The 12,156-nt window shown below is 46.2% G+C and overlaps 1 protein-coding gene across 1 annotated transcript in view; it reads left to right on the top strand.

The window, feature by feature from the left end:
- Positions 1-12,156, top strand: part of dock1 (dedicator of cytokinesis 1) — a 50,860-nt gene that overhangs the window by 154 nt on the left and 38,550 nt on the right. Inside the window, 17 exon segments of the mRNA XM_052070767.1 lie at positions 3,475-3,558; positions 3,728-3,768; positions 3,864-3,919; positions 4,419-4,515; positions 4,590-4,738; positions 5,260-5,395; positions 5,525-5,682; positions 5,772-5,853; positions 6,220-6,355; positions 6,586-6,658; positions 7,758-7,837; positions 8,395-8,520; positions 8,871-8,995; positions 10,292-10,390; positions 10,492-10,564; positions 11,464-11,567; positions 11,899-12,082. Of these exon segments, the coding sequence (XP_051926727.1) occupies positions 3,475-3,558; positions 3,728-3,768; positions 3,864-3,919; positions 4,419-4,515; positions 4,590-4,738; positions 5,260-5,395; positions 5,525-5,682; positions 5,772-5,853; positions 6,220-6,355; positions 6,586-6,658; positions 7,758-7,837; positions 8,395-8,520; positions 8,871-8,995; positions 10,292-10,390; positions 10,492-10,564; positions 11,464-11,567; positions 11,899-12,082 (1,803 nt within the window).

The following is a 12,156-nucleotide window of genomic DNA, read 5'->3' as shown; positions in this document are numbered from 1 at the left end:
GTAAGTACAAATCAAAAGCAGCAACTCCATCGTTAGCGCCGTTTAGCTCTCACATTGAACAAGTTTGGGAAGGGAGGGGAAAAGAAGGGACGGTGAAGCCGAACACGACCGCTACTCTCCGGCTTCTCCTTCCAGTTTGGAGACTGTGTGAGTGTGCTTTGGGGATGGACTTTGGCAGCGCGTTTTGAAGCGGAATGGTTGAAATTAGTCTGCTTTTGCGCGGTGGCAGTGAAGACGCCGAGAATCGTTCCGAGGCGCGCCTCGGTTGCTGTTTCCTGTGAGGACGGACGAGAGGGGCCTGAATCACGACCTCTCTCCGCTTCCAAACTCTTCCACTTGAGCTTTACGGAGGCAACTTTTTACAATGCAAACTATGGCTCATTTCTGCTTTTTTTTTACTGCGTCTCTTTTATAACTGAGCGGTCTGACTTCACTCTTCCACTTTACTTCACTTCCCTCGACAAGGTAGGTGTGTTGTTACGTCCATGCTAATGTGATAAATCACTCCAGGATTAGCTAAATACCTGGGATGTGTCACAAATGACATTCTAAATCAGGGGAGTCCAAACCTCTTCGTTTGCGGGCCACATACGAAAAAAAATGGAAGGAGGAAAAGGCCACTTTAAAATTCGTCATCTTTTTGAAACACACTGAAGTCAGTGAAGAATGTATCTCATCATTGATTTGTACGCTATTCAGCATTTCATGTAGATCATCATTTTGTCCACTTTTATACCCACAAATTGGTGATGAAAAGTCATCAGTGTCCACTGATTCTCTTCCAATATAAACAGCAGTACGCAGAAATAATAATCCTGCAGTAACTGTCTCGTGATAATTACTTTGACTTAATTAAAAAAAAAAAAAAGAACATTCAGGGGGAAAATGTTCTGGAAGTGAATTCCTGTAGGTTAGCATCTCCGAGTCGGTATTGGTTGGCGGTCTCACCGTTGAAAGATTGGATTAGTGTTTCCGATTGGCAGTTGCGGTTGTCTGCCCCGCAGACGGCGCTCATTTGAAACAGCAGGTGACACAGCCGAGCGATGTCGCGACGGTAAGTCACACAATCTTAGGTGCGGGTGGCTGCCAAATATGTTGGTCATTAAACCCTTACTGCTGCAGTTCGAGCCATGCGTCTTTGACCTGCTTCTCATGACGGATGTGACGTTTGCCCTCCTCTCACCGTCAGTTCAGGTCCAATAAATATGGGGAAGGCTGCCTCACGGTGAAATGTGGGACGCCGGTGAAATTAACTTTGGGGCGACTCAAGAGACTGGCTAGCACTCCTTCCCCTTTTGGACAAAGGCTGCCAAAGATTCAGTGGAACCTGTGTGGCAATGTATCCCGCTCCCCCCTCCGCTCCCCTGCCGGTATTGATCCAAACAGGCCTCGCATTGTCTGCCGAGGTGTCCCCGCCGCGCTTCAGTTGCCGAATTGACAGATGGTCCAATGGCGTGCGCGGTGTCGGTGTGAAATGCAGTTCAACCACGTCGACCGGCATCATTACATAATTTAGACGGGCCTTGGTGACAATAATGCAGCAGAGCCGCCCGACTGTCAACTTCTATTAGGCGGCTGGTGGCGTGAAAGTGGAACCCCTCTCACCAGCCCCCAAGTTTCGCCTGATACTCTTTTTTTTTTTCTTTGCCAATAATTGACAAAATAATGTCACCTTGTAAAACCACAGAAAAAAAGTTTCACACCCATTTTGATAAAATTCCTTGATGAAATTGACACTACGAGACACTCATGCAAGCTCGTGTGACTCTCGAAAGCTTGCAAAGTTTGTTAAAAGCTTAACGACAAACTTTTGGGCATGAAGTGCTCGCAACCCCACGCCCCCAAGCAACGCTTTAATCTATCAGAGTTTTGCTCGCAAGCCAACGGGGGCTTTGACATTGGACAACCCATCTTCTTCAGCCCACCAAGAACTAATCTCACAAGTCCGACACTTCAAGGCTGTCTCTCGGCGCTTGTTGTGAAAGTCCCCAAAGCTCTTTGAAAGGAAGTTGCCTCTTATTTATTCGCGAATCAACAGGCTCAGGATCTCTTGGGCAATTGGGGTCATACTGTCAACATCAACTTAAGTCCTTGTTATTGTTGCGTTTGTCCCATGTTTTCCATGGCGCCGTCCGTCACTGTTTGGATCCCTGGGAAAATAATTTGGGTCGTGTATGCAGAGACCTCAGTTATGGGTCCAGATGTTCCATGTTTCTCTGTGAGGAACCTGCCGTTTGCAGCCATTTAGCCAACCCCACTCGCGAATGTGGAACAACACCTACGTATGGGGTTCGGCGAACAGTCCATGCACGAGGGTGGCGGGAAAGCCAAATTACTTTCGAGTCTGTCGCTGATGGTGCTTAATGAGCACTTTCAGTCTGGAGCTCAAGGCCACTCTTTTGCAGTCGAGGAAATTTCAACAGGAAGCTCCCCCCCACCCCATCTCCTCTTGAGCCATTTATAAACAATGGCCCCTTGAAGACGTTTTTATGAAATTGTTGGCATGATTCGGCTAAAATGTGCCGAGTATAGCGAGAGGGAGAAAAGCTTCCTACTGACCCCCCCCGCCCCCTGTCCTGATCGCACACAAGCGAAGAGGAAATGTCGCTTGAGATATTAAACAAATCACAATGGACGGAGAGCTTCCAGTAAAGGCCGAAGGAAATATGATCCCGCGCAGGAAGATGAACTATGTATCATTTTGGCAAGTTGTCCAAAAAAAGAAAATAAAACGCAGGGTTGCACACCAACTCTGAAATTTACAGACTCCCGCTTTAACTTTTGAGCAAGCTGCGGTGCGAACCTGTGACCTTTAAATAGTTGTGCTTTTGCAACTCTTTCTCGGTGACTCGTCCATTCCAAAGCAAACGCACTTCAAGTGTCCCTAAAGCGTCCCTAAAACGTATGTTTGATTTTTGTCATTTCCAAGCAAAAACTCACAAACAAAACGAGGTGATCACAAGTCAGAGGTCGACCAAAGCCGGGACATGGGACATTTCGACAGAGCATGCGGCCCGCTTAAAAATAACACACAGGCATTTCCTGCCATTAGCGATGGCATAATGGAGCGCTCCCTGTTGTAAAGTGACCAAACCCCTGTTCCGTGTTTTGTTTTTGTTTTGTTTCACGGCCTTCGCCCCACGTCGGTACCTTTTGTGTACTTGAAACAAACCGCGTGCGTTTCCTGCGGGTAGCGCGGGTCTTTGTTCACGTGTCAGCAAGAGGCTCTGGTGAATTCTCTGGGTTGTTTGAGGCCGCAAGGAAAAAAAAAAAAAAACACTGGCGTGTATTTATTGATGGCAACCTGACACACGAGGCTAATTGAAATACGCAACTGCTTAGTCTCACACCGCCTCCAATGTTTTGGTCTTTCCCCGCCGCCTGTTGATGATGCCGGCGTCAGCGTTAGCCGGCGTGGGTGGATGTAAACGCACGCCAGTTCCTCCTCGTAAGACTCCCTCCGGTCTTTTTCAGCCATCTACAACTACGATGCCCGCGGAGAGGAGGAACTGTCGCTGCAGATTGGAGACACGGTGCACATACTGGAGACACACGAACGTAAGAATCTTAATCTCATCTGACGTTTTCTCCATATAGGGAAGTACAATCTGTCCAAACTTCTCATTCGCTGTAAAAATTCTCCATCGGTTCCTGTATTCTTCGCCATACTTACCCTGCATTTCCTTTTTGTGTATGTTCTCTTGTCTTTTCTTTTTTTTCCTTGCAGACTGGTACCGAGGGCATCGGCTGAGGAGGAAATCCAGAAAGGTGAGCGTCGGGTTAATACCGTCAAGTTCTGACCCAGTTCTTGACCCGTACAATGCTTTGCATTGACCTGTCTGACCTGTGTTCCACTCTGGCAGGGCATCTTTCCCGCCTGTTACATCCACTTGAAAGAGGCCACTGTCGAGGGCAGCGGGTCAGTACTCGAGCAGTGCGTTTCTGTGATTGCACAATAACGTTGCTTTCCTGTCGGGCTGCCAGATTCGAGACCTTTCAAATGAATTCAGAGATTTTGCTTCGAGGGACAGGTTGGAGGATCACTGCTGAAAACGTTCCAAGATGCGGGACAATGTCGTGCACGATTGTGGAGATGCGGAATTATTATATATTTTTTTGTAATTGGCTAATCGTAAACCTTGAGATGCACTCGGGTCCCTGGCATGAGTTGCCCCTTCTCACAATATACTGTAAAAAATGGAGGAGATTGCTTCGCACTTTCCCTCACTTCGACATAGTTCCAAGATGCCACCAGATGGCGCCACGGCAATATTTTATTTCGGGGCCCGAGCGATAAATAAAATCGATTTTAAAAAGAGACAATACTGCCCTTGTTTTATGACATGCGGTTCCTTGTGACCAGCCGTCACTGTTTCGATTTGCGAGTAAACCATCGTATTTGCCTTCGGTCACCGCAGTCAAAAGGAGACGGTCGTTCCCACTGAGCTGCCGCTGGTGCAGGAAGTCACCACAACGCTGCGGGAGTGGGCATCGATATGGCGCGACTTGTACGTGGTAAGTGGCCACTTTCTTTTGTCGCTCTATGAATCTGGTGAGCGTGTGTTGACAGAAATTTGCGGTGCTTACAGGGAGACAAACGCGAAATGTTCAACTCGGTCCGGGACATGATATACGACCTGATTGAATGGCGTTCGCAAATCCTCTCGGGCACGCTGCCGCAGGATGAACTCTCCGAGCTCAAACAGAAAGTCACGTCCAAGATCGACTATGGCAACAAGTGAGGATTTGCTTGTTATCCTCTCTAAAACCTTTCTTTGATAGCACCACTCATTAAAAAAAAATAAATATACAAAACATCTTTATCATTTGACCAAGGCAGAGTGGTTGAGAAATCAAAACCGAATGGCTTAAATGAAGATTTAGCCTTCTTCAGTACCCCTAAAGTTTGAATGTGTGACGTGCCAATGGAAAATAGGATGACGCGAGAATGATGTCAATTGCGCGGAAGGGGGATGGAATCATTCATATTTCAACAGGTGAGTTGATTAAAAAAATAGACGCGGTGGAAATTTAGTCTGAGTCAACACGGTCATGAAGAGTGTGACAGATTAATGGACTTTTCTGTAGCTGCGATTAATGACGCGGAAGGGAAATGGAGCGGGTGCTGTCGTGCTGACGTTCTTAGTCACCTTTTGTGGAATATTTGCCGCCCACTACCAATTTTTTTTATTTCTACGAAGGAAGAATGTGTAACGAGAGCGAATTTGATCCTATTCTTTTTTTTTTTTTTTTTTCTAGGTACTTGGATCTGGACCTGGTGGTTCGGGACAAGGACGGAAACATTCTGGACCCGGAGCTGACAAGCACCATCAACCTGTTTCGAGCTCACGAGACGGCTTCCAAGCAAATCCAGGACCGTATCCAAGAGGAGAAGGTGAAACAAAATCCTGGCTGGAGACCTGCAACCATACTTTGAAGCTCTGACTTCAAACCCAAATTTTAAAACCCAGCCCCTATGCCCTAAAAAAACGGTTTAAATGGGAATTCTTCTTTTTGCCTTCAGTCGCAGAAGCAGAATATCGACCTGAGTCGGCAGGCCAAGTTCGCCTCCACGCCGGCATTTGCGCTCTTTGTCACGCTCAAGAACGTCGTGTGCAAGATCGGAGAGGATGCTGAGGTGCTCATGTCGCTCTACGACCCGGTGGAGTCCAAGTTCATCAGGTGAGTCCCTCGAGGAGGACACGCTGACTGAGCGAGCCGTGGGGTATTGATTGTTTTTTTGTTTTTTGTTTTTTCTCTCTCTCTGGCAGCGAGAACTACCTGGTTAAGTGGTCCAGCTCCGGTCTGGTGAAGGACATCGACCAGCTTCACAACCTGCGTGCTGTCTTCACCGTGAGTCGCTTTTCAACTTGGAATGTGATCAGCGTTTCCGAACCTCCCCAAAACAACAGCACACGTATTTGTCATGTGTTTTTAGAAAAAATATCACTCCATATTTTATTTTACAAAACCCAACAGACACAATAAAACGGAACATAAGGATTTTTATTGATTTTATTTATGTGGACGTTTTGAATAGCTGTCTTTTGTTTGACTGTAAACGTCCGCTGGGAGTGGCAACAAAACGCTGATGAACAATTGCCCACTCTTTGCTGAATTGCTGCTTATTGTGAAGTGAGTTGCATTGCACCGCTGTGCTGTTTTGCTCAGTTGAGCGGCAGCGGTGGTTTTATTGCTTGACGATTCGTTTCCTCTCAGGATTTAGGCAGTGAAGACCTGAAGCGCGAGAAGATCAGCTTTGTGTGTCAGATCGTGCGAGTGGGCCGCATGGAGCTTCGCGATAACAACACCAAGAAGCTGACGTCAGGCCTGAGGAGACCCTTTGGCGTGGCAGGTGAAGCTTGCCGTGCGCTCCTTGAAAGGATGGTTACCCAAAATGTCTGATCCTTTAATAGATGTCCTGCTAATCAGGGCAGTGTGGGACAAATAAACATTCAAAGTATCATCTACTGTATTATTATTATAATTATCACCCCTGGACACGATGTGCGAAATGAACGAGGCTTCCCCACTCTGAGGCCAGCAATTTTCCAATAATGCTCTCCTTGTCCCTCCTCCCTGCAGTCATGGACGTCACTGACATCATCACGGGCAAAATGGACGACGAGGACAAGCAGCACTTTATCCCGTTCCAGCCGTAAGTACACAACGCGATCATTCTGTGGCCGGCCGCGGCGGCGCCGCCCCCCTTCCATTCCGTTCCCCCCTCCAGTCCTTGACACCTGATTAGCGCCGACCTTAAGAGGCGTGCGTTTCGCCTTTTCCCCCGCTGACTCAATTAAGGCAATCTCATTAACGGGCTGCCACTCTCGCAGACAGGCGGAGCAACCTTTTGCTTAACGCCATTTTCCGCATAATTGCAAACGCTTCAACGGGGGCCAACAGGTGACCCGGAATTTCACCCGTCCGCATAAATTATGCTCATTACAGCTCATCTACAAGCAGGTGCTTTATGTGTTTAAACGGACAAAGCATCGGGAAAAATAGCACGTTGCACAGTGCTACCTTGACTTGCTTTAATTCGTTCCACGGCTAAGCTCTTAATTCAGTTTACCAGTACTCAGTGATCCTTTTTTGTGACGCGGTTTTAAAACGGCGAGTGAAATTCAATTTAATGAAGGAAAACTGAATAAATGTGGTTTTAAAAGAGCAGGTAAAGCTCCAGTTCGATGAAGGGAAACGAAATAACTTTGGCACAATTACACAGAATAAAAGTATGGAAAATAAAATGAGCAGGAATAAGACGAAATCCTTTATTTTAGGACTAATCCTCTCATGACATCAAAGGTACCCAAAAAGGTCATTGACCTCCGCACACAAAGCACCTTTGTCCACAATCATCAACACTCGTTTTTATATTAGCACGTCAGTATCTGGCGAGGGACATTGTTCTCTTGATTATGCGCCGCCAGATTTTGCTCCAACGAGTTAAGCTACCACATTTTGTGTGTCTGACATTGTGTCCTGAGTACTTCCCGCACTTCGCTATCACCATTACACTTGTTTCTCTCAGCATCACCGGCACATCTGCTGTGAAAACATGACGCCAAATGACGAGTACATAATTAGCATGGTTTTTTTGTTTTTGATCGCCCAGGAAGTTTCCATCTGTGAAGACCCACCGACGCCAACTGGATGCTGTTTCCGAAACGATCATTTCTGCTTCACCGCTAATGAGCGGAATTGTGCGGGTCTTTCATTGCCCATTTCCTGTTTGTTTGTTTTAACTCATTCAGGGTAGCCGGCGAGAGCGACTTCCTGCAGATGGTCATCAACAAAGTCATAACGGCCAAAGAAGTCAACCACAAGGGCCAAGGTAAGCAGCGCCCATGATGTGTGATTGGAGCATAAAAACGATTTTATATTCAGGAAAAGCTTTTCATGCTCAAACGCAACATCGCTCTTTGTCAAGCATTGACACTGTCCCCGTACCTAAAATAACCTCCCGCGCATCTCCATGGTAGCAGCATTCTTCCGCTAATTAAGACACACGGCTCTTCTGCTAAGATATGATCACAGATTTGACACGTCTGCGCAGGAAGGAAGAACATGCAAGGTGTCTCCTGGCTCTGTCAGCAGCTGTAAAGCCCTCCCGAGATAAATCGAGCACTCAGTGGCAGCTAGCCTACCAAAAGGCTTCCAGCTAGTCTCATAACAACATGAGGCCTCTCTAGAGCCGATCAAAAGAAAAGGTTGAGGTAGATGAATTCAGTGCCGGGGGGGAAGAAAAACACGCTCATTGAGTTGATCCTTTGATGCGTGTCCTTTTAGTGAGGGCATCATGAAAAATACAAATAAAAAAAGCCAAAGTAAAAACAAAACACATTTCAGTATTTTCATTATTATTGTAATTATTTTTTTTTAAATCGTTAGGCCTGTGGGTCACCCTCAAACTGCTTCCCGGCGACATCCACCAGATCCGCAAGGACTTCCCTCACTTGGTGGACCGCTCCACAGCCGTGGCTCGCAAGATGGGCTTCCCGGAAATCATCATGCCTGGTTTGTGGAATAATCTTTTCCCGAATTTCACAATGTCTTGTCCACTTTTAACATCACGCTGTTGTTTCTATTTGCCACAACTTCTGTACTAATTTCCGCTAGCCTACGCAGACATTTATTTGTTTGGTAAAATGATATGGATGATTCAATATACAATGTTGAATTCTCTTATATATTAGTTTTTTTTTTAAATATCACATCGGGTGTGTAGATTTATTTTTCCTCTTTCAGTCAGCCTGACAATTGTGTTTTCCCAAATGTCACATGTGTGTTTTTTCTGTTTCCTGTACACTACAATGTTGCTGCTTGGCCCCTTCCTGTTCCACTTATCTGTTGTTGCTTTCCAAAAGGTGACGTGCGAAATGACATCTACCTGACCCTGGTCCAGGGAGACTTTGACAAGGGGAGCAAGACCACCCCCAAAAACGTGGAGGTCACCATGTCCGTGTACGACGAGGATGGCAAAAAACTGGAGGTACGACATCAAAGCTGATCTAGTCAGCTAAACATATCTTCGGGTTGAAAAATTGTACGCCGAAATGTTTCCTTTTTAAAAATTATTCTTATTTTATATATATGATTGAAGGTATTTTGGTTTGCGTCGAGTCTCCAAAGTCTTTCACTTCCATTTGGACTCATCACTCCATCCAAAATTTGCATACAAGCTTCAAGATATTTTTTAATCATCTGCCAGTCCCTCCGTGTCTTGTGTCCTAATTAAGCTTTAGCGCCCTCTAGAGACTCCAGCCAGTGGCCGGCCTTTTTTTTTTTTTGCGCCGGATGTTTAATTATTGCCGACCCTTGCTGGGACGACACCTTTTGTACTGCAGAGGCCGTCAGCTAATAAGGCGCATAAGAGCTGTACACCCCAATGTGGGAGGAAGATCGTCTGAGGAACATAATTTACTTTATTTGCGAGCTATCTTCAACAAGAGTGGAACCTCCAACGTCAAAATCAACGACGTTCTTCTGTTGCCAGAAGGTTTTGTGATGCAGCCAAGTGACCTCTCGTTACCCTGGCACTCCTTTTTCCCTTTTTTGGCTGCCATAAATCCCGGCAGTTTATAAAGTGAGTAGTGTGCCCCCCCCCCCCCCCCCCCCCCCCCCCCCCAGTCACGTTCAACTGGGGGCCCTGTTATTCCTCATAATTGCCACTTGTCAGAAGGCATTAGCGTCGGACGAGCTCAGCGTCGGAGAGTCAGCTGGCATCGTGCGAAAACTCATCCGCCGTCGGGCCCTTGCCTCGTCGGTACGCGGGATTTTTTTTCTCCCATATACACGCTGACCACCTTGAATAATTAATTTCTCATTTATCCATGAAATCCGCAAGGCTTTCGGGAGCTGCCGGCCGTGCTTAAGCACGGGGAAAAGGCCTGTACCCTGCAAGTGGAGCGCATTTTATTCAACAAGTGTGAACGAAACGCAGTGAGAAAAGCGCAGACATTTTGATGATGTCCATTTGTGGCGAGGGGGCGTGTTTATTTACTCAACTGCAAAGGGAAGGAATTGGCACCAAGCCAGAGACCCATCTTTGTGTCACGGCCAACAAGTTAAACACCCCCAGCAACACTCCTATTGTCAGCTATGTAGTGTTTGTTGAAAGATTATAAAGTGTGCCGTGGTAAACGATTCAATTTCACTTCAGGTTCCCGCAAAGTGAAAATGAACATTTTGAGTTTGACACATCATAGAGAAGTGAGTCCAAATAGGCTCAGTAGTTCATAAAAAACATTTGCATAATTATTATTTTTTGTTCATCTGTGTCTTCCAGAATGTGATTTTTCCTGGTGCCGGAGACGATGGGATCAGCGAGTACAAGTCAGTCATCTACTACCAAGTCAAGCAGCCGCGGTGGTTTGAAACTATTAAGGTATTCCGTTAATATACCACTTAACAAATACAAGATGGCGTGTTTGCTGAATTGCTTCCAAAAAGGTTTTTCCATGCGATGTGGTGCTCCACACATTCCAGGTGGCGATTCCCATAGAAGACGTCAACAGGAGCCACTTGCGCTTCACCTTTCGCCACCGCTCGTCGCAGGACTGTGCGTACCGCTACTTATTTTTCTGCTTTCATGTGCAAATGATCTATTCCCTTTCTTTTATTGAATAAAAAAATGGTTCGTTTGGTGATGGTGTTTAAAAAAACTAAACTATTCCATTATAAGATTGCGACTTTTCTCCACAGAACAATCCATCATTATTGATATACAAGCGGCAATTCAATAATAGAATCTGACTTTTCTTTCTTGAACAAAATCCTGAGATAGTCCTTTAAAAATATATATTTCTTCGAATATTTTTCTTGAAAACACGGACCATTGACATGACGGCTCGCCCAGCATTCTTGTTCAAGGGCGAGTTAATTCTCATGTGTTTTTGTCCTTTCCCAAATGCACCTTCATATTTATGCCGGCAGTAGCTCCTCTGCTCTAAAATATGCGGCACAGCAAAGTAAACATAAATCTAAAGTGACAGCTTAACTTAATGTCAAAAGGCAGCACACCTTCAGCACAATTCAAACTTTGATTGGCCCACAAAAGGAAATGTAGCCCAAAATGAACTCCTTTCCCTCATACTTACCTCAGCCGGATGCCGTGCACATTGCCTTCTTCTCTCCACTGGCCGCCAGCCCAACAATTATTCACTGCTAGGGCCAAACGGTCCAGGCGGAATTTATACAGATAGAATGCGCGCCACATCGGTGATGAATCACACCTGCCCCTTGCGTAAATCGACGCTTGTAGATCGTAATGGTGGATGCCGCCGCGACCTGAACTTTCTCCAGAAAACGACCTTTAAAAAAGAGTGTGGGGGGGGGGGGGGTTAAAATTAATTATCAAAAAAAGCCTTCATATTGTTGTTTCGCAAAATAAGTCTTGAAAGTACGTTTTCAAGATCTCTGCATGGCTTTTGCGTCTTCTGTTTTTCTTTCCCCTCACAGCAAAAGACAAATCGGAGAAGATCTTCGCCTTGTCTTTCGTGAAGCTGATGAGGTACGACGGCACCACCCTGAGGGACGGCGAGCACGATCTCACTGTGTACAAGGTACGAGAGCAAACCAGCCCCTCCCACCCTCCTGAGATACGCTGGAGGAGGAGATGTTGTTGCACGCCGCTATAAATAATCCTTGTGAATTGTATCTTGGCAGTCAAATTGATTTAAGATCCACTTTGGCTTGACTGTGGCCACTAATGTCATTTCAAATGTGTTTTCTTTCTTATTATTGGGAAAATGTTCTGAAGGACGTGTGCAATGAAAAAAAAATGGAACGCCGCCTCCACTCTTCTCCATTTTGCGAAAGGGTGCCTAAGGACATCCGCATTTGAGCAGTAACGGTCCAGATGTTGAGGGAAATTTCCTCTCGACAAACTTGCAGGCCGAAGCCAAGCGTTTGGAGGACTCGTCCTTGTACTTGAACTTGCCCGCCACCAAGCTGGAACTGGAGGAGAAGGGCTACTCCAGCACAGGCAAGAGCACCCACAACCTGGGAAACTGCACCGTCAGCAAGGACTCCTTTCAGATCTCCACTTTGGTGTGCTCCACCAAGCTCACGCAGAATGGTGAGCAACGCCACACACACACACGTCGCCACAATGTTCTACCTACCTTAACTTCTCAACTACCATCCTACGGT

Source organism: Hippocampus zosterae, chromosome 7 (assembly GCF_025434085.1).
Source record: "Hippocampus zosterae strain Florida chromosome 7, ASM2543408v3, whole genome shotgun sequence".
NCBI lineage: Eukaryota > Metazoa > Chordata > Actinopteri > Syngnathiformes > Syngnathidae > Hippocampus > Hippocampus zosterae.
The sequence above is the reverse complement of the archived record's forward strand: the minus strand, read 5'-3'. Positions and strand labels throughout refer to the sequence as shown.